Raw genomic sequence first — 22,364 nt, 5'->3', positions numbered from 1 at the left:
TGGCACTGTTGAGGTGTTATGGAGGCCCAGGATGCTTCGATAGCGGCCTTAAGCTCATCCAGAGTGTCGGGTCTTGCGTCTCTCAACTTTCTCTTCACAATATCCCACAGATTCTCTATGGGGTTCAGGTCAGGAGAGTTGGCAGGCCAATTGAGCACAGTAATACCATGGTCAGTAAACCATTTACTAGTGTTTTTGGCACTGTGAGCAGGTGCCAGGTCGTGCTGAAAAATGACATTTTCATCTCCATAAAGCTTTTCAGCAGATGGAAGCATGAAGTGCTCCAAAATCTCCTGATAGCTAGCTGCATTGACCCTGCCCTTGATAAAACACAGTGGACCTACACCAGCAGCTGACATGGCACCCCAGACCATCACTGACTGTGGGAACTTGACACTGGACTTCAGGCATTTTGGCATTTCCTTCTCCCCAGTCTTCCTCCAGACTCTGGCACCTTGATTTCCGAATGACATGCAAAATTTGCTTTCATCCGAAAAAAGTACTTTGGACCACTGAGCAACAGTCCAGTGCTGCTTCTCTGTAGCCCAGGTCAGGCGCTTCTGCCGCTGTTTCTGGTTCAAAAGTGGCTTGACCTGGGAAATGCGGCACCTGTAGCCCATTTCCTGCACATGCCTGTGCACGGTGGCCCTGGATGTTTCTACTCCAGACTCAGTCCACTGCTTCCGCAGGTCCCCCAAGGTCTGGAATCGGTCCTTCTCCACAATCTTCCTCAGGGTCCGGTCACCTCTTCTTGTTGTGCAGCGTTTTTTGCCACACTTTTTCCTTCCCACAGACTTCCCACTGAGGTGTCTTGATACAGCACTCTGGGAACAGCCTATTTGTTCAGAAATTTCTTTCTGTGTTTCTGTGTTTCTTGCTTGAGGGTGTCAATGATGGCCTTCTGGACAGCAGTCAGGTCGGCAGTCTTACCCATGATTGCGGTTTTGAGTAATGAAACAGGCTGGGAGTTTTTAAAAGCCTCAGGAATCTTTTGCAGGTGTTTAGAGTTAATTAGTTGATTCAGATGATTAGGTTAATAGCTCGTTTAGAGACCCTTTTCATGATATGCTAATTTTTTGAGATAGGAATTTTGGGTTTTCATGAGCTGTATGCCAAAATCATCAGTATTAAAACAATAAAAGACCTGAAATATTCCAGTTGGTGTGCAATGAATCTGAAATATATGAAAGTTTAATTTTTATCATTACGTTATGGAAAATAATGAACTTTATCACAATATGCTAATTTTTTGAGAAGGAACTGTATATTTCCATCTACTGCCATAAGGATGACAAAGCTGCTTGTTTTCAATCGTTTTATTATTTATCAAAACTAGAAGAGTAAAAAAAATAGAATTGAGATTACATAAATCTGTACTTCAATAAAAACCAGTTGTTAAGAGTAGAAATTAAAGTAAGAATAAATATATCAGTTTACATGCCAGTTTATTTTAAGTTGAATTAGAACCTTTTCAGAACTGCTACATATTTTAACCCAAATGAGGCCTTAATCCTTGTTGTTTCGGGTTTCAGGTCTTGAAGAATTTTTAAAGTTTTTTTACTGATCCACTGATCTAAAAAGGGCTCTCTATCTTTTGGAAAGAGAACAGTTACAGATGTTGCCCGTTAAAACAGTAATACCTCCACAATTATCTATTTTACACAAACATAACAAACTAGTTCATGCTGATCATTGGTTGGTCCACTTGATAGACCATCAATAAAACCAACGACATTGTTCAAAAACACATCGACTATTCTGTAATTAAAATAGTTACATTAAATACAGACATGGCATGTTCTCTTTTAACGTTACAGCAGAACGGCAGAAATCTGTAGTCGTGACTTTTATTTTGAAACTACTTCGGCTGTCATGGAAACTCCGCCCTTTGTTAAAGCGTTAGCAGGAAGTTCCTACTAAAAATATCCAGACGTCAGGCTAAAGAAAGAACCTGACTCCGGGCGGACAAATTTATAGGATTTCATGTATACGTCAAGGTGCCTTCGGAAACATGTCGGGACAGAGGGTAAACAACTTGTGTTCATCGCATAAACTCCCGCTGTTGGTTTTAACGTTATCTCTGCTTGTTGTTTATATCAGCTCAGCTCCTCTCGGCGAGCAGGAGGCAGAGACTTACAACAAATACTACAATTACACCGAACTTACTGACCTTCTTAAAAGTCTCGCCCAGAGATACGCAAACATCGCAAATCTGACCAGCATCGGCAAATCAGTGGAAAACAGGGAGCTTTGGGTAATGAGAATCACCAAGGACCCCACTGTTGATGTAACGTTACCAGGAAAACCCAAATTCAAGTACGTGGGCAACATGCACGGAGACGAGACCGTGTCCCGGCAGGTCCTGATCTACCTACTGGAGTATCTGCTGGAGAAGTACGGAGAAGATCAGCGGGTCACACAGCTGCTCAACACCACCGATATTTATATCATGCCGAGCATGAACCCTGATGGATTTGAGAAGTCTATTGAGGGGGATTGTATGGGCACAGATGAGGGTCGGTATAATGCTAAAAACATCGACCTCAATAGAAGTTTCCCAGACCAGTTTGAAGAGATACACGTGAAAGCAGAAGACATCCCTGAAGGCGCTGCTGTCATGAAGTGGATCCTGGAGAACAAGTAAGACCATTCACAAACGAACCGAACCCAACTTTCTGACAGAAGAACTGCTAGAAAATCCAATTTAAGGACCATCTTAAACCAATTAAAAAAAACCTTCTGTTCTTTTCCAAAACGCAGCTACCATCTTAAGCTGTATTTCTCAACAGGTGTTGCAGGAATCTGAGTATTTTGCCTGTAAAATCTAGCAAATTAATAAAAATCTTCATGAATGTACGTCTTTCCAATTTAGATCAGCTCTACAATAGTTCCCTTTTCTGAATCATAGTAATGGTAACACTTTACAAAAATGAGTATTACACATGTTACAGTATAATGTTTCTTAATTTTAGTAACAAAAATACAAATGTCCATTATTAGTTCATGTTAGCTCGAGTCCATTAAATAATATATTCAGAAACGACTTTAGATTTTAATAGTGTTTTAAATTTTGAAATTAACATTAACTAAGTGTTTTTTCATTGTCAGTTTGTTAACTAATGTAGTTATCCAATGTTAACAAATCAAACCTTATTGTAAATTATTACCATAATAACAATAATAATAATTATTATTATTATTCAGAAAAATAAAATATTATAGAGCTGAATTAGAAAAAATATATATTCATTAAGATGATTATTCAAGTTGTTTTTGATTACTGGATTAAGATTTTATAGAGATTGCACTTACACTAATAATAATTACAATCTTTATGTAGTCCAGCAATCACAAACAACTTATTCATGTATTACTATTTTTATTTTTTTACGTGCAATCTCTATAAATATACTTTGTTCAAATTCAGCTATACATTTTTTTAATAATAATTGAATCATTATTATTATTATTATTATTAACCTTTGTATGTCTGTTATGTCTTAATCCAGTGTATGTGAAGTCGTCATCTGATATTCTCTGGTTGTATTTTCTAGATTCGTGCTGTCTGGCAATCTGCATGGTGGGACAGTGGTGGCAAGTTATCCTTATGATGACTCTGCAGGCCATGAGTCAGAGGGCACATATAGCAGATCACCCGATGATGCTCTCTTCAGTTACTTGGCCCGGGTTTACGCAGAGAATAACCCTGTTATGAAAACTGGGCAGCCGAAGTGTGAAGAAAACTTAAGTGAGACCTTCAAGGATGGGATCACAAATGGAGCAAAGTGGTATGATGTGGCAGGTATGTTAGCAACACTTATTCCCAAGCCATGCTTTAATTCTCCCCCCTTTCATTTGTTTTCTTTATCTGAAGTTCACCTGCTGAGTTATAGGATAATGAGTAATTAACTTCACTTCAGTGGTCTTGAAAAATTACTGGTTTTAAAGATTTCTTTTCTGTTTCTTGTTCCACAGAGAACATAATTAGGGGGGGTGGGGGTTGGGGGGTAATTTCTCGTCGTCTGTGTTAAATTCAGTGGAACAGTCTTTATTTGGCTCCACCCACATCCTTCTTTACTCAGAACATTCTGTTGCATATCTCCTATTGGGAAGTATGAGTTAGTAAACAAATGCCATTTGGTCACATATTTCAAATATTGACATAGTAATAGTAATAGTAGCTGCAATATTGTTTAAGTAAGTTTAAGATTGAGGGATGCTGGAAACGATATTTCTTTGTTTTTTTTTGGGGGGGGGGGGGGGGGGGGGTATTTATAATGTTCTCAAACAGCACTAGTAAGTAACACAATAGTCTAGCAGTAATCCAAAACCTGGACTGTAAGTGTACTGTTGTGGTGTTCTCTGATTACTTTCCTTACAAGTCTGTAACCTCAGTCTCTGCAGTCCATATTCTCAACCATCACTGTCAAACAGAAGAAATCTGATCCACAATGTTCCTTGGAGCTTGCAGGTCAGATCCATAATGTACCTTAAGACTTGCTCAACTAGTCTAATGCTGATTAAATCACACTTCTTGCATTTGGATGTTATTCCCTCAGCTTTTATAAAGCAGTGGCAAAGCATTTGTTTGGTGTTGTTTACGAAGGGAGTACCTCCTGTGTGAATCCCTAATCGCTCCCAAATGTCTGGACTGTAAGTCATCGTGTGAGGTGGTGACTGAAATTGCTGACCATTAAAACCACCTGAAATTACAACATAATAGATCCCAAAATTAAATATGACGCCCTTTATGGCATTAAATTTCATACATTGCATAATTCCTATGCAAATGTCACCTGATCTTTAGCTTTTTGTTGTAAGATGTGTGTTGTTGACCTTATAACGTGGTGCATTTGACAAGGAGGTTAAGTCATAAGGTGATCATAAGACCAGTGTTATTTTAGTATTATGTATAGTATTTACTCATACTTTCAATTAGGTTTTATATTTTTCATTTTAATTTTAGTTTAAGTTTTAGTAATTTTATGTTCTTTTGTCATTTTTCTTATTTTATATATTTATATTTAGCTTTCATTTATTTTTATTTCAGTTTTAGTTTTAGTAATTCATCTTTAACCTATTTTATTTCATTTTGTTTTCAAGGCAACATTGCATTTTTTTTAAATAAATAAAAAAGCTTTTTCACGTTTAAGTTTTTCCATCTAATATTTATATTTTGTTATTTCAGCTTTATTTCAATAAAAGAAACCTTTTTTAATCGTATTACTTAATAACAACACTGCATAAGTTATGTGAGTGTAGAATGACTCAAATTGGTTTTCCCCGTTAAGTTTTTTTATTTGTGTGTATATATTTATTTATTTGTTTTTGTCTTTTTGTTTTCTCTTTACTTAGAAACTGGTATTCCAGTCTACCATAGAAACCAGTCTCAAAGTCTGTTCAATTACCTGAATCCTGTTTCTAAGATTGTACCCAACACAGTTTGAAGATCTACAGACCACCTGCTGCGTTTTTGAAGTTAATATTCAATCATTTTATGACAAACTCCAGCTATCTAGGCAGTCATTCCTATGTTCTTCTCAGGGTCCTATGTTCCTCAGATTTAAATTGCAATTAATGAACACATGTCAAATGGTCATGCAGTGTCACATATTATAGAAAGACAGAAAACATGGGGCCGAGACATTTGACCTCACAAACCTATAATTACAAGAGTCATTTGACTTGTTAGGTAAGGTAATGTTAGGCTTGCTCTTAGACTGCACGAATTAGCTGGGCTAACTTGAAAAATACAGTTTCAGTTGTTGTTATCTTTGTGAAAGATAATTGCCGATTGGCAGCAATTGTGGAATTTTTGGTCTGTCCTCTGAATTTGCTTGACTGGAAATAGCTGCCCAGGGCATTGCCATGATTGGCAAGTGGATTGTCTTTTTACTTTGAAATTACAATTGCATGTACTCAGCTTTATCTCTAACTATTGCATTTGTATTGACCGTCTGAGAAAGTCAATTCTGCAAAGAGCAGAAGTCCACGTCTTTCACAATGAAGACCTTTTTAGCTGTTAAAAAACACATGCAGATATATCTGCGTAGTGCTTATTGCCATCTCAAGTTGCCATTAGTTTGTCCTGTGTTCAGCTGATTTTGTTGAATTTTGATGGTTTGATCTGCTCCTTTAGTGAGAGATTACATATGATGTGCTTCCTCTGATCCTCATTTCCTCGAGCTCTGTGTGATTCATAGAAACGAGTCTTCATTTATAGCCTGCTCTTACATTTCTGCAATCAGCAGATACTTTTATCCACAGCAACAGTGCTTTTAATGTTGTATGTTTTATCCCTGGGAATTGAACCCATAACCTTGGTGTTGCCAGTGCCATGGTACCGTTTAAAGTACATGAATCTGCCACTTTAAATTGATCAAAAGTGACAGTATAGACATTCTTAATGTTACAAAATAATTATATTTTAAATATATGCTGTCCTTTTGAACTTTCTATTAATCAAAGAATCCTGAAATAAATATCATGATTTCCACAAAAATATTAAGCTCCCCAACTGTTTTCAACATTGATAATAGTAGGAATTTTTCTCTTGAGTCAATCAGCACATTAGAATGATTTCTGAAGAATCAAGTGACACTGAGGAATGAGGAATGATGCCTAAAATTCAGCTTTGCCATCACAGGGATAAATTACACTTTAAAATATATTAAAATAGAAAACAGACTTTCAAAATTGTAAAAAATCAGCATTGGTTTGGTATCTGAAGGATTCGTCAAACGTTAGATGACAGTGTGTTCTACCTTAGACCGATGTAACCTACATGTTCTAACCCATATCTGTCAGCTCTTTATTCTCTGAAATCAATCTTAAAATGGGTTGGAGCTTGTTTTGTTTCAAGGATATAAAAGTAGGTTGGCTTACATGAATGATTTCCTACCCCCTACATTTATTACATGCTCTTAACATTTGCAACTGGCCAAACATTCTTGACATTACACCTTTCGAAAGACTCTTTGTATTGAGATGTTCCTCGTGTTTGCAGAAGCTTACAGTTTAAGCAGTGACAATCCTACTATGTCAATTCACCCCATACCTTTGGTACACAATTTGTCCTTACTTTTCATTAGGGGGTATGCAGGATTACAATTACCTGAAGGGGAACTGTTTGGAAATCACTATGGAGCTCAGCTGCTGCAAGTACCCACCCTCATCTCAACTCAAAACAGAATGGGACAACAATCGGGAGGCCCTGCTGGCCTACATGGAGAAGGTAGGAGAACTTGATGTGTTAATAACGACATGCATGGCGAGTTTTTAATGAGCCCCACAAGAATGTCAGTGTGGCTTTGTTTTCAGAGTTTCTGCCTTGTTGTGTGTGTGTTCAGATTCATATTGGAGTGCGTGGTTTTGTGAGAGCCGCCAGGAATGAAGCCCCTCTGGCAGATGCTGTGATAATGGTTGCAGGCATCAACCACAATGTGAGCACTGCACGCTTTGGTGACTACTATCGCCTGCTGCTGCCCGGCATCTACACCATCACAGCTGTAGCCCCGGGGTGAGTATGGAATATGATGGAGTGCATTATTTATGAGGAAAACTGTACATACGCTTTCAATATTCTGAGGAAAATCAGTGATCAGTGGTCTTCATACATCTTATGGCTAGGGCTTGGTAAAATTATTGAATTTTTGTTCTATTCTAGCATATACATCCCAATATTTATATCTTTAAAAAGATATTTTACTCTGTGCCATTGTTCAATTGCTGTGTGAAAATGTACAGCGTTGCCTGTCCTGGAGATATCACTGCTTTCTGCTGAACTGCATAGTTTGGGCCCTGTTGTTAATTTATAAAATTGTGAAAAATTAAAAAAAAAGAAAAAGATAATAGTTGCAGTCAACCAGTGTAGTCCAATTCAAAAAGTGACTCGTATGAACTGGTTCTTTTTAGTAAATCAAAAACATACAACATGACCTGTGTAGTCAGATTCACACGCACATTCTTTTTAGTGAATCAAAAACAATAAGTGTAGTCCGATTCACGAACAAAAGAACCAGATTTTGTTAGTTGAAATTTAACACAAATTGAATTTAACACGAATGAAAACAAGGCTGTGAGGGATAAATTTACAGTCACGCACAGTATAAAGGCCCTAGATCACGCAACTTTTAAAACTGTTTTATGGAGTTTTTGTTTACTGAAAGTTTTTTCAGAAAGATGTTTCATCAGCTAGACAATTGGTTTGTCATTAAACAACAGTACAGTCCTTTGAACGCGCTGTACTTCTGTCCCTCACACCCTCGTTTTCATTCCTGTCCAAAATGAAATATGCTGCTGCCCTGACTAAGGTCTATATATTCAAATTCACAGACAAATGACAACATTCATTGCAACCCGTGAAGCCAAAACAAATGTCCCTAGAAAGTCAGCACTTTTAATGAAACACTGCCTTGTATAATTTACAGTATTAGCAGAAAGAAAATTTCTTTCACATGTAAACTAAATTGACATTATAATGTACATGAAATGTACCCTTATCAATTGAGATAGAATTGAATCCGAATCAAATTGGAAAATCTGTATGAATACTCAGTCCTAATAGCTACTATATCAGTACTAATAGCTTTTATTTGTTATTTATTTCAACTAACAATATGCTCTGAGACTCCTTCACGTTTAAGTGTTCTTTCTATGTGTTTTATTTCGATCGTTGTGTTTATGTAGCTACATTCCCATGTCCGTGGCTGGGGTGGAGGTGAATGAGGGAAAAGCAACTGAGCTGAACATCACCCTCGTGGCTGAGAATGATGAGAATCCGACCACCCCCTCAATCCCAGAGTCCCCCACTGACACCTCTTCGGACAGCGGCAGCACAGACAGCAACAGCAGCAGCACCAGCAAAGCAGCAGCAGATGAAAAGCAGGGCTCCAGGGTTACGATCCAGCCCCAAGACTTCCGCCATCATCACTACAACGACATGGAGCTGTTCCTGCAGAAATTCAGCTCTGAGTACAGCTCCATCACACGGCTGTATTACATCGGCAAATCTGTTCAGGGGCGTCTCCTGTGGGTCATGGAGATCTCCAACAATCCTGGTGTCCATGAGTTAGGTACTTTCCACCCATTTTTATGTCATTTTAATTAACACACATCTTTAGAAGTCAACCCGCTTCTAAAATGAACTGACCCCCATCTTCCGTTACTAGGTGAACCAGAGTTTAAGTATATTGGTAACATGCACGGCAATGAGGTGGTTGGTCGTGAATTGCTCCTCAACCTCATCGAGTACCTGTGTCGCAACTATGGCACCGATCCTGAGGTCACCCAGCTCGTCAACTCCACGCGTATCCACATCATGCCTTCAATGAACCCAGATGGATACGAAATGTCCCGAGAGGGTAAGGTCTTGTCAACTCTGAAAAACCCCTTCTGATGGAAATTTTCTTGATTTGAGATAAAACGCTTCCCCACCATTGACTGAAATTTTCGCTATCCGTGTTTTCACTATTATAAGGTACGGAGTGCTATGACAATTCTTCTGAAAGAGTACAGAATCTTTGAATCAAAACACAGGCAAAAAAGAAGCTATCTCATATGTAAGCAGATGCATATGTAAAATAACGCGATCATCAACATTAAACGGCATATGAATTAAAACTGCCTAATGTCACTGAATGAAATGTCAACCTATAGACCTTATGTAGCCCCGCCCCTTTTCAGCGCTGGGCTCGTTGTCTTTTGTCTTCCGGTCTGTATTTCCACTGCGATCTTGCGTGTTTATGAATGAACGGCTCGTTTTAAAATCTTCCCGGTCTACTGACATTTTGTTAAGACATCTGCTTTAAACATTACAATCCTCATGATAACTTTCGTTAACTTTACATTATGTAAATCCACTTCAAAAGCAAATTACTCCTGGACAACAGAGCGACCACAAAAACGGAAGTTCAAAGACAATATTCTAAAGATGGCTGCGCCCTCGTTTCTCTGGCGCATAAGGTCTATAGGACTGTGAAGCATTAGGAGTGTTGATGGACTTGATCTTCTCCATTTATGTTTTGATCATCTTTCTGAATCCGATCTGGATGTAGTCTTTGACAAAAATGCGATTTTCTCATATAATGCATTAAGCTTTTTTGTTGTTCAAAAGCAGAGGCTATGTTCTTTCTTTTGATATAATGTTCCCTAGAATACAACAAAATATTCTGGGGAACATGAAATGTCTGTGAAAATGATTGAAAATGATGGCAGTGGCTGGCCACTTAAAAAAAACACACTGACAAGGAAAGAGTTAAATGCATCTGTCTTTTTTCATCATTCTATTTGTACCAATATTATAATATAAAGAAAGGGTTAGCCTCAAACTGTGTTGAATGATAATAAAGAATAGTAATAAATATATTATTATATTATTTATGTAATGTTTCTTTCCATGTTATAATAATAAATTATTATTATTAATACATTTATAAAAAAAAAATTCTCTCTGTTTTGGAGCAGCATAGTAACTGCAGGAAGATGGTAACAAAAACGTAACAAAAACATTCTCTTTTGTGCAGGAGATCTCGATGGCATCCAGGGGCGTAACAACTCTAACAACTATGACCTGAACCGTAACTTTCCTGACCGGTTCAACCTCATCACAGATCCCAGACAGCCAGAGACCATTGCTGTTATGAACTGGGCAAAGAGCTACCCGTTTGTGTTGTCTGCCAACCTTCATGGAGGTAGGTCCTAATTTAGAATGGTTCTGTTTGATTGGAAGCATGCTAAACACAGACGGATAACCTCTAGATAAATCTCTATCAGGCTCTCTGGTGGTGAACTATCCATTTGACGATAATCTAGAAGATGTTGTCGGATACAGCAAGTCTTCAGATGATGCCGTGTTCAGGATGTTGGCTCTCGCTTACTCTCAGGTGAATATCTGGCTTTCTTTTTTCTGTAAAATCAGATGATGTCGTAAAGAATATTTAATGATTAAAAGTTAAATCAATGGCAGGAAAACATTCTCTTTTTTTTGTTTCAGGAAAACACTCAAATGCATGACGGTCACCCCTGTAAGGAGCTGCATCTGTACGAAGAATACTTTCAAGATGGCATCACCAATGGCGCTGCATGGTACAATGTCCACGGTGAGCACTAGATTGTGTGGGGTGTGGGGTGTGTGTGTGTGGGGGGGATAAACAACTAGAAAAGGAAAGTTCAAGACAAAATTTTGAATGTTGACATACGCTTGACAAATGGACAGATGACCTCTTGTTGATATTGACATCCTAAAATAATATCCAGGAAAAAATGCATTAATAAGAAGTAAATATAAACTATAAATGTGCATTATGTGCTTTTCCCTCAGGAGGGATGCAGGATTGGAACTACGTCAACACTAACTGCTTTGAGGTGACAATTGAACTGGGCTGTTACAAATACCCACCAGCGACAGACCTGCCAAAGTACTGGGAACAAAACCGCAAATCACTTCTGCAGTTCATCCATCAGGTCAAACGTCTGTTTCTATCTCTTTTTTTTTCATCTCTATTCTGCCACACACCTTAAAAAAATATTTGTTGGATGTTCAGGTCCACCGTGGGATAAAAGGAATGGTGATCGACAGCAAAGATGGATCTGGCATCCCCAATGCGACCATCACTGTGGACCCGATCAATCACTTCATCACATCCAACGTAGCAGGAGACTACTGGCGCTTACTCGTCCCAGGAAAATACTTTCTGAAAGTCTCTGCCCAAGGGTACTTTCATGAATTTTCTGCACTAACTGTGGCACCAAACTAAAAGATAGCAATTTTTTCCAAACATATGGAAGCTTACAGAGGCCGTTAAATATGTTGTGATCTGCTTTTGTTTAGTGATAAACATAAACAACAAAAATATTTGTAACTATAATATGGTAACTATACAGTATATTGACTTATTAAGCCACTTTTTGTAATGTATATTAAAAGTTTTACTTATATTGAAATAATTAAAAGCTATTACATTATTGTTGCAGATATGGAGCCTTTCTCAGCAAATGTTGATATGCAATTATTTACAATTAGTTTAGATAAATAATCATTGTATTTATGTTTGTTTTCACTTTTTTATTTTATTTAATTTATTTAAATTGCTCTTCAACAGCCCTAAAGAGTTATCTAGCATCATCGGTATTTATTTAATATTTTTCTTTTTGCATAAAGGCCGATTCACTGCGCACAGACAAACACCAACAAACAATATGAAAAATAACTGTCATGTTCACACTGCTCCAACAGACACCGACAAACTCTGATTGAACATGTTCAGTCGGGTGAAAAATACCCCAGACAGACGCCAACAGGGGTAACGCACTGATCCGTCAAAACCCAACAAACATGTTTGTTGGCGTTTGTCTGCGTTGTGAATTGGCCTTAAGACTGTAAATTACTGACATTCTCTCTTTCCATCTTTTTAGCTTCTCCTCAGTTAGCACCCATGTCAACGTGCCTAAGGAAGGAGTGGAGATTGTTAATTTCACATTGACCCGGATTCACAGTTACACAACTGGACAGATGACAGAAGGCTCAACCCCAACTCTGGATCCCAGTGTTAAGGAGTTCCAAAACCTCATCAAGCTGTTGTCAGGAGAATCCGGTCTAGACAAGCTGATCAAGGACACTCCCACCCAGAGCAGCTTCCGTTATCGACGGTACAGCGAAGTTTCCGAGTTCCTGCGCGGCCTCACCCTGAACTTCCCGGAGATTACCTCACTCCACAGGTACAGCTCTCTTATGCATCTCACAGACATTTGCCTCATTGGATTCAGTGTTTACAAACTCCGTGATCATGAGGGACCTTAAACACAGAAGTTCTCTGGAGAGCTTTTATTCACACGTGTGCAATGCCTTTCCCTCAGAGAACACCTATTAATTTGAACAAAAGCACGAGTAAGTTTATCTGATCTCTGCAGACATGCCTGAACCGAATCCTGTGTGTTTCTGTGACCATAAACCCCGAAGGGCGATTCTTTTGGAATGAGAGAGATTAATGTCTCTGCATTCAGTACACAATAAGGTTACTGTGTGAACTGTAGCTTAGTCCCAGTCAAAGTAATTTTTGAAAAATATAGTTGTGCTGAGCCAAGTTTAAGGTCACAAAGTTTAAATAAATGACCAGAGAAGAGGTAAGTACAGTATTGTTTTTGGGTCAGTAATTTTCTTTGTTTTTGTGAAAGAGATTAGGCCTAATACTTTTATTCAGCAAGGATGCATTTAATAGATAAAAAGTGACAGTAAAAACTTTCATGTTGTTACAAATATTTCAAATAAATGCTGTTCTTTTGAACTTTCATCTAAACATCTATATTTCATGGTTTTCACAACAATAGTAAGCAGCACAATTACTGTTTTCAAAATATAATAAGAAATGTTTGAGCTCCAAATCAGCATATTAGAATGATTTCTGAAGGATCATGTGACAAAGAAGACTGGAGTAATGATGCTGAAAATGCAGCTTAGTGTCACAAGAATAAAAAGCATTTTAAAATAAAATACAATTGAAAACAGTTATTTAAAATTTTATATCTTATTTTATTTCACAATATTACTGTTTTTACTGTATTTTCAATCAAATAAATGCAGCCTTGATGAGCATTAGAGACTTCTTTCAAAAACATTATAAAAGCTAACTAACCCCATACTTTTGAATGGTACTGTAGGTCCAATGGTAATTTCAGCATTTGATTTGTTTCAGATTATAATAATTTATAATGGATTAAAATGTAACTGAAGTAAATCATTTTGTTAAGTCAAACAATTGCAGTGATGTGATAATTATTTCCCCCCCATGAAGTCTTGGTCAGAGTGTGGAGTTCAGAACTATCTGGGCTCTGGAGATCTCCAACAACCCTAAAGTCCAAGAGCCATCAGAGCCCAAGATCCGGTTTGTGGCAGGTATCCATGGTAACGCCCCAGTGGGCACAGAGCTGCTTCTGGAGTTTGCTGCCAGTCTCTGTATTAACTACGGCAAGAACGCAGCCATCACCAAGGTGAGTTGCTTTTCTTGTGCAAAAGTGATGCCCTTGATGGTCACAGTATGATTCTCCTAACCAGGGGTGTGTTTCCCAGAACCAACTATAGTCGCAAGTTCCATCACTACCAACGCAATTCAACGGAACTTGCATCCATAGTTGGCTAACGATACTTTTGGGAAATGTACCCCAGGATCAAGGAAACAGTTTAAAAATTCGTCTCAGTTCCACTGGGCATAAAATGGCACTATTTGGGTTAGTTCACCCAAAAATGAAAATGCTGTGAGCCTGCTTCTGACGTATAACCCTAAGCGTTGCACTCTTACACTACGTGAACTCACTCAGAAGCCCATACAGAAGAAAATGAAAAGTGGAATAAAGTCATTATTTTTATTATTTTTTTGCGCACAAAAATTATTCTCATCGCTTGATAAACTTGAGGTTGAGCCACTGTAGTCACTTGGACTATTTTAAGCATTGTCTTTACTAACTTTCTGGGCCGGCAAGTTTTGATCTCATAGAAGCCTATGGAGGAGTGATCTAGCTCTCAGATTTAATCAAAAAGATCTTAATTTGTGTTCCAAAGATGAACGAAAGTCTTACGGGGTTGGAACAACATGAGGGTGAGTAAATACTGACAGAATTTTCATTTTTGGGTGAACTAACCCTTTAAGAACAGTTTAAGCAATAAGAAATGCTTTTCTATGCATACAAAATTTACCCTATAAAGTCTGCTGTATCATGTTTGATAAACAAATCTCTAAGGCCTCTAAATTATCAATATGATCAAAACTCTGCTGAAAAATGTGTTGTACACAATCTGCTACATGCCTTCTATCGTCTGATTGGTCCTTCACACTTTTTAGCAAGTAAAATGCCTTTCAGTTTAATTCTAAAAGCATCCTGTAAAGTGTAAGAATATCTTGTATTTCATTTCATTATATGTTCTGACAACCTCAATTAAAAACTTGACATAATTGGGAGTTATAGAGTGACAGGTCTACTGTTATAAAGATCTCATTAATTTACATCACAAGCTATCAGAACTTCATCTTACTTTTTGGAAATATAAACTGTATATTTTTGCTGAATTAAATTGAGCTGTTTTCTCCATATTCTGTTATATCATACTATATGAGCGATAAAAGCCTGATGTATCGCATATGATACCAAAAAAAAGATACCATGCTTATCCTATAGACTTCTATTGTTAGTCTCATTTTAAGTAGATTTCTCTCCAAGTACAAGTCAAATAAATGTTCTGTGCTTATCGACAGCATTGTGTTTTTTTTTAACAGAAAATTACTATAAAAGCTTACCTTATTTATCAATGAAATAATTTCAAGCCAAGTCAATGTTATTGAAACCAAACAGAATAATCCTTTAAATGTAAGTACATGAAGGTGAATCTGTACCTCTGTCTTTAGCTCATAAATCAGACCAGAATTGTTATCCTGCCCAGCATCAACCCAGATGGACGTGAGCTGGCGAAAGAGAAAAACTGCACCTCCACTGTTGGCATGACCAATGTTCACGGCAAGGACCTTGACAGTGACTTCTTCGGTGGGATGGCATTCAAATTATACCTAACATTTCAATAATGTGTGTGTCAATGACAGCGGCCCACTGCTTAGTCTACAAGACAGTTGACTGTTTATGTGTCCTTCTGTAGGGAATGCTTCTCAGCGTGCTGCAGAGCCTCAGCCAGAGACGCGCGCTGTGATGGATCTGATTCAGGAAAGGGGCTTCTCTCTCTCTGTGGCTCTGGATGGAGGCTCTGTTTTGGTCACCTACCCATATGACAAACCAGTGCAATCTGGTATGTTTTGACTCATCCTCTGCTTTATGAAATTACACATTTATTGCATCTGTGTTCTGATTCGTTTATTTCTTTGTTTTTTCCCCCTTCCTTCTTGATTACAGTTGAAAATGATGATACGCTGAGATATTTGGCTACTGTGTATGCTAAAAACCATCCTACAATGCACTTGGGCAATACTGGATGTCCAAACAGCAGCCAACGTATGCTGATTTTCCTTTTTATACTTCAAGTTCTTAAAACAACGGTTTATCTCTTTAGTAACAAGAAAATGCTCAGCATGCTCAGTGAGCAATTTCAGAGCCTCTGCTCTGTTAAATTTATAGGTAGATGAACCATTTTTAGGTTGATGTTATAAATTATTTCTAGGTTGATGTTATAAATTATTTCTGTCTTTCTCCCTGTCTCCCCCAGTGGGCAACATTCCTGATGGTGTCCTTCGAGCAGCAGAGTGGCACAGTCACATGGGAAGCATGAAGGTAGTTTACAAACTGAACTCTAACAGGGAAGATTTTTTTTTGTGGAAATCGTGTGCAGTTAAAAAATTTTTTGTGGAAATCATGACAGTTTTTTTAGGATTCTTTGATAAATATAAAGTTTAAAATTACATAATTTATTTGAACATTTTAATATTTTGTCACATTATAAATGTATTTACTGTATTTAGCTAAAATGCATTTTATTAAATAAAATCTTACTGACCCCACCCTTTTAAATGTTAGACAGCATAAATTCTACACAAAACTAAACTCCGTTAGTATCTAATATGGCTAGCTTCTACCAAGTGACACGAATGTGTGCAAGCACACCGTAAAGTTTGATTGGACACGCAGATTTGGATGTCAAGAACAAGAGATATGGGAAGCGTTTTGGTATTCTAAATTAATGTTTTGCATTTAGCATTTCTTTTTTCACTGCTCTCTGCAAACCAATCAGAACGGACCAGAACCCTCATTACTAACTAGTCGACAGTAATTTTTAAAATCTTAATTCCTCAGTAATTTGCCTGATTCTCTGATTGCTTTCTTTCCATGTTGTAGGACTTCAGTGCGGACTTTGGTCACTGTCCTGAGATGACTGTCTACACCAGCTGCTGCCTGTTCCCAGCGGCTGAAATGCTGCCCACGCTTTGGGCCGAGAACAGGAAGTCTCTTCTGAGCATGCTGGTTGAGGTCAGTCTGTTGTTGTCCTCTCTGCCTCTGTTCATCATTCTGCACTGAATCTCAGCTAGTCTTTGCTGAAGCTGGTTCTTCTGTTCTAGGTACACAAAGGGGTTCGTGGAGTGGTCAAGGATAAGAATGGTAAGCCCATTGTGGGTGCTATAATAGTATTGAATGGTGGTGTTCGAGTCTTCACCGGTGAGGGAGGATATTTCCACGCCCTTCTGGCCCCTGGTTTACACAGCATTGAAGCGGTGGCTGACGGTTACCAGCAGCAATCTCAGAGGGTGAGTGTTTTTTTTTGCTGTGTTGGTTTGTTTTTTTGTTTTCTTTTTCTGTGTGCGAGTGTGTTTGTTTCTTATCTGTATATTTATTATACAGAATATTTAGTTTAAATTAACCAAACTCTATAATATACAATGCTGTATAATAATGGAGGTAGTTAAATTGTCTAATAATATACCATACATTTTATTTTATTATTTCATATATACTTGTAATACGGAACATTTACTTTAATTTAACACAAATGTATAATAATATTCAATGTAATGAAGAAGATGGTTTAATTAATTCATTTTTATTGTCTAATAATATAATATACATTTTAAATGAGAAACGCTATCTATGCATACATTTATTTTATTTTTTTCACTGTTCCTGTGGTTTTTTTCAGGTGTCAGTGTCACCTTTTGAAGCAGCAAGTTCCATTATTATTGAATTTGACATGGAGAACGATATATTTGGCCTGCCAAGAGAATTAGTCGTGGCAAGTGCAGGTAGGCAGATCAAATCGCTCACGGCGAGATGCCATTAAAAAAAAAAAACGTTGTCAATATGCAAATTTTCAATGGCTGTCTTTTTCTTTACTCAATCCCACAGCTGCCGCAATGACGGCCCTGGTCGTGACAGCCTGCATCATCTGGTGCGTCTGCTCAGCAAAGTCGAACAGACAAAAGGACGGATTCCATCGGCTACGGCAGCACCGGGACGACTATGATGATGAGATACGCCTCATGTCTATGGGCTCCAAAAAGTCGCTCCTGAACCACGAATTTCAAGATGAGAGCGAAAGTGACGAGGATACGCTATACACCAACAAACTTTAAGACCTTCTCATTCTCTGAGTCTGTCCACTGCCTGCAGGACCAGTGGAGGGCGCTCAATGGCCTGCAGCATTATTGTCCAAACCATCTAAATCCCGAGAACCACTGCGGGATGCACTTTAATGCCCAGATGAAATCGGGCAAGCGTTTCGCACCGTAGTGTATGCAACTGACCACTGCTCTCTACTAGCCTGCTTAGTTTTCTGGGTCTGTGTAATACTGGTCCTCTACTCTTTATAAAGGAAATCAAACAGCTAGAATCCATCTCAAAAGGATAATGAAACACTGTGCCTTGTTAGAATTGAGGTTGCATGGACGCTGCAGTTGTGAGGATGACAGTTTTGTAGTGTAAATGATATTATGTTCCCCTTTTTTCTGTGGACCCGTGTCAAAGTCCGGAATCGTTTGGTTTGAGAATCTGGTTTGCTCATTGGCTTCATTATAAATTTTTATGATTAACAGACTGCTGTCATACAGCAAGTGAAATGACCCAAATATTTTACATTATGCCGTTATTCATCCAACTAGTACAGTATTTCATGCAAGTATGTGCAACAGATTTCAACAGTAGCATTAAATGTCTTTTTGAACATACTAAATGTAGATATTTATATTGAAGCCATTTCTCACTACCATTGCACATTTGTCATAAAGGTGACTCATTCGATACATAAGAGACAAACTCATGCTTTCCCATTTTACTGCCTTCCCATTTTTCTTGTTTGATATTCTGGGGATATGGTGAAACGTTTAATAATAACTCCACTATGACATGATAGTGTTTAGTCAGTGTGTCTGTATTCTTTTGTCTTAATGTGCACTCTTGAAAATGTTGTCCCTATTTTGTTCATTTAAAAAAAAAGAAAATAATTATTTATTTTTGTTTTAAGATCCATCCAATGAAAATATTTATTTTGTTCACCCACTCTCAGGCATCCCAGAAAGATCAGAATAAGCAGTGCTGTCATTACTTCATTCATGTAGTTGACATTTAAATGTTATTTACAATTCAGGAAATTAATGAAAAAGAATGAGTGGTGGTGTGGCTTGCTCATGCTTTTAAAAGAAAAAAGCAACAAACACCCTATTAAAATTCGATGGAAGATTCAGGTTTTTATGTATAATTCATATCATTCTGTGCCAGATTGATCATTTATACAGGGCAAATGTTAATAAGTTGGAAAATATTATTTAATTAGTTGCTGATCCCATTACCAACAAAATCTTAATTAAATGTGGCTTGATGTTGATTGTCATGCTTGAATGTAAATGTCTGGGTGTGTTTGACTTTGAACAAATATGTCTAACTTTTCTATGTTTGTGCTGATGTTTATTTTTCTTTCTTTTTTATACAACAATGATTGTACATATCAAATTGTTGCCAACTATATGTAAATTACACAAGTGCAATTCCTTTCGAGAGTGAAATAACTGCACAAATAAACCTGTTTATGCCCAGCAAACAGTATCTTGCGACGACGTCGTCAGTGTTTTGAATGGTGAATGGTGTGTAAAGAAATGAGATGTAAATAAATATGAAACTTTGTTCTAAATATTTAATGTGCTTTTCTTTAATATGATCAGGTTTAATGCAGTTATGCAGTATTTTTTATGGTACTGTAGATACAGTTTCCAACTATAAAAAAAGATGAACATGAAAACTCAGATTTACTAGGCTATTATACTAAAATTATTTTGTCATCAAATGTCAAAGGGAATTTGCTGTAGTTTCCAGGAGCTTACATTACACAAGAGAATAGACAGAACATTTAAATAAATGGGATTAAGAATGAAAAACAATATACATCTAGAAGTAGTATGCAGAATATGATATATGTATATATATATTATAAGAGAAACGGAATATATTTAAACTTGTTTAATGCGCTTGTAATTTGAACTATACTTTCAAATAAAGATTAGCGGGAATGCTATAGGAGAGTGCGATTCTCCTGCAAAAGCGCGTGGTGTCGCTGTGACGACGGAGCGCAGCGCAGAGTGTGTTGAAATGCTCTTGCTCTAGTCTCCGCCTCTGCCAGCACCACCGCGGATGACGTTCAACAACAAAGATGGCAGGAGGAAACAGCAACTATTGGGAAGGTGAGGTGGCAAAGCGTTACAAATTCCCCTTGACCAAATGATTTATTGCGCTTTGTGACAACTCACGCGAATTCATAGTTCTGAAGAGTCTTTGGTAATGTTTTCATGGAAACGCAGCCAGGTTACCACACTATCTATCGCCGTTAGCATTAGCTCGCTACAACGCAGAAACGTCAGTGCTTTTGATTAGCCTGAAAACCTGAGGAATACTGCGAGACATCTTTTATTCCTCTAAATCTAAACATCTGTCTGATGTCTTTAAGTTTATACAGACTTTCTGTACTTAATGTAGCTGCTAACACGAACTGATGTAATCTGTCAGAAAAGTCACACAACTGTTGTATATGAAGCTGAATCAAGCTTTTACACTTAAACGAAATAAACTAATAGGCTGTGTTTCAAAATCTAGTAAGCTGCCTTCCTAGACAGCACTGTTGGGCTTCATATTCTTGTTTTGAATGTTTGCCTGTGATACCTAAAACACATTACAGCAGTCAGAAACTGTAGACAGTTAACAAACAATAAATGTTCAAAAGAACCAGGTAGACTGATATGAATCTTTTGTCATCTGTAAATCTAAGTAACTACCAAATTACGTTCTCAGGGAAATGTTGTGTGCAATTCTATTGCATTTTCTAATATTATTTTGTCATCTTTTGTATTTATTTTGTAGTCTTACATTTTATGAACATGAATGTATATTACCATTGACATCATTCACTGAATGTCATAATCTTTATTCTTTACATTTTTGCACATTGACAGACCTGCGGAAGCAGGCTAGGCAGCTGGAGAACGAACTGGACCTGAAGCTGGTGTCTTTCAGCAAGCTGTGCACCAGTTACAGCAGCTCTCGGGACGGTCGTAGAGGAGACAGGTGGGACGTTGCTGTAGTAGCTCATTCAAAGAATTGTGATGTTTTCTAGATATCATTATTATGAGGATGGTGTTGGTAATAACATGGTTCTCTTCTCTCTGTTTCCAGTAGTTCGGATACAACACCTCTGCTCTGTAACTCCACTCAGGACAGAATGTTTGAGACCATGTCAGTGGAGATTGAGCAGCTACTTGCGAAAGTAAGAACTATGTATTACCACGTGCTAGTATTAAGTGCTTTATACATTGCAATTTACAGTCTCCCATCCTGATCCTCATGTACATTAAACTGCTGATTGATGACAAGAATTTTTCGGTTGATGCTGATATCAAGAGAGCAGGGCGCCTATGTATATTAGGGGTGGAACGGTACACAGAAGTCACGGTTTGGTTCATACCTCGGTTCAGACATCACGGTTCGGTACGAGTTCGGTACAATGGAGGGAAAAGCAAAACAAAAATGCAGAAGGGAATTATTTTTATTTTATAATTTTTTTACACCCAGTTCTTGCGTCTAAATTAGTAGCTTACATTAACAAAATGAGCCAACAATAGAAGACATAAGCCCTTTAAATAAAAATAAATGGCCATGTTTTATAAAACGGTTCACAAAACTAAATAAAAATGTTTAGAAAATATGTAAGATAACGTTAATTTAGTTGTAGGTAGACATGTGCCGGTATTCGGTAATGCGATAAATCGCGGTAATGAATATGCACGATATTGTTATCGCGGGGAATTCGAAATACCGTGAAAAATAATAGATCCGAATTTAGATTTTTAGAACGCGCATCAGCTTATTTTCCATCAACCGCTTAAAAAAACAATGCGTATATGCTGTGCAAAACGCGTGCGCACTTTGATGTAAACAATCCCCACATCACATGTATAAGCACTGTGTGAATGCAGTGTGCACTCTAGTCTAATGTAAACAATCCTCACATGGAAAAGAAGCACGGCGGAAGGAGGAACGCTGCCGACTATTTATCCCCCGCATGGCTGCCAACTCTCACGCATTCAGCTTGAGACTCACGCAATTGACACTTTCACACGGTCTCGCGCCACACATCCATTTTCTCACGCAGAGAAAAATCGCGGAGCAAAGAGGACACTGACACCGACAGACTAGACAGAGCAGGTTACTTTTGATATGAAAAAAATATCAGCTCAGGTTTTATAATGAAATTCAGACAATAAATACTGTTTTGGTGCTTGTAAATGACGTGACAGATCGCGCGCCTCAGTTCAAGTAAACAGATCATCTGTTACTTTTTATTAAAGATACAGTACAACCCACCGAAAGGTATACGTACTTTCGATCAATCAGTGTTTTTC

The 22,364-nt window shown here is 37.7% G+C and overlaps 2 protein-coding genes across 3 annotated transcripts in view; both read left to right on the top strand.

Moving 5' to 3' along the window:
- Positions 1 to 1,883: 1,883 nt before the first annotated feature.
- cpda (carboxypeptidase D, a) lies at positions 1,884 to 19,606 on the top strand. Its single transcript, XM_077208338.1, has 21 exons — positions 1,884 to 2,640; positions 3,555 to 3,802; positions 7,092 to 7,234; positions 7,350 to 7,519; positions 8,689 to 9,074; positions 9,171 to 9,362; positions 10,524 to 10,691; positions 10,774 to 10,883; positions 10,994 to 11,099; positions 11,321 to 11,463; positions 11,544 to 11,713; positions 12,415 to 12,717; positions 13,791 to 13,986; positions 15,396 to 15,531; positions 15,641 to 15,787; positions 15,892 to 15,990; positions 16,202 to 16,266; positions 16,828 to 16,959; positions 17,049 to 17,234; positions 17,624 to 17,726; positions 17,830 to 19,606. Exons 1-21 carry the CDS (start codon positions 2,012 to 2,014, stop codon positions 18,054 to 18,056), a joined length of 4,059 nt encoding a protein of 1,352 aa, XP_077064453.1. The 5' UTR covers positions 1,884 to 2,011; the 3' UTR covers positions 18,057 to 19,606.
- Positions 19,607 to 20,047: 441 nt separating this feature from the next.
- gosr1 (golgi SNAP receptor complex member 1) overlaps positions 20,048 to 22,364 on the top strand; it is a 37,582-nt gene continuing 35,265 nt past the window's right edge. Inside the window, exons 1-3 of one of the 2 annotated variants that reach the window (XM_077208336.1) lie at positions 20,048 to 20,153; positions 20,919 to 21,030; positions 21,142 to 21,229. In XM_077208336.1, the coding sequence (XP_077064451.1) occupies positions 20,123 to 20,153; positions 20,919 to 21,030; positions 21,142 to 21,229 (231 nt within the window). In that variant the 5' untranslated portion in view covers positions 20,048 to 20,122. Of the gene's footprint in view, positions 20,154 to 20,918; positions 21,031 to 21,138; positions 21,230 to 22,364 lie in introns of both variants that reach the window. The other variant, XM_077208335.1, reaches the window with a different exon arrangement.

The sequence above is a fragment of the Siphateles boraxobius genome, unplaced genomic scaffold (assembly GCF_051911475.1).
Source record: "Siphateles boraxobius isolate OS27281-9 unplaced genomic scaffold, OSU_SipBor_1 6, whole genome shotgun sequence".
NCBI classification, from domain to species: domain Eukaryota; kingdom Metazoa; phylum Chordata; class Actinopteri; order Cypriniformes; family Leuciscidae; genus Siphateles; species Siphateles boraxobius.
This window is presented reverse-complemented; position numbering and strand designations above follow the sequence as displayed.

Excerpts from the sequence above, each read along its gene's own strand:
- cpda (XM_077208338.1), top strand. The coding sequence starts at position 2,012 with ATGTCGGGACAGAGGGTAAACAACTTGTGTTCATCGCATAAACTCCCG. Across the intron at positions 9,075-9,170 it reads TCCTGGTGTCCATGAGTTAG|GTGAACCAGAGTTTAAGTAT; the intron begins GTACTTTCCACC and ends TTCCGTTACTAG. Across the intron at positions 17,727-17,829 it reads ATTAGTCGTGGCAAGTGCAG|CTGCCGCAATGACGGCCCTG; the intron begins GTAGGCAGATCA and ends TCAATCCCACAG.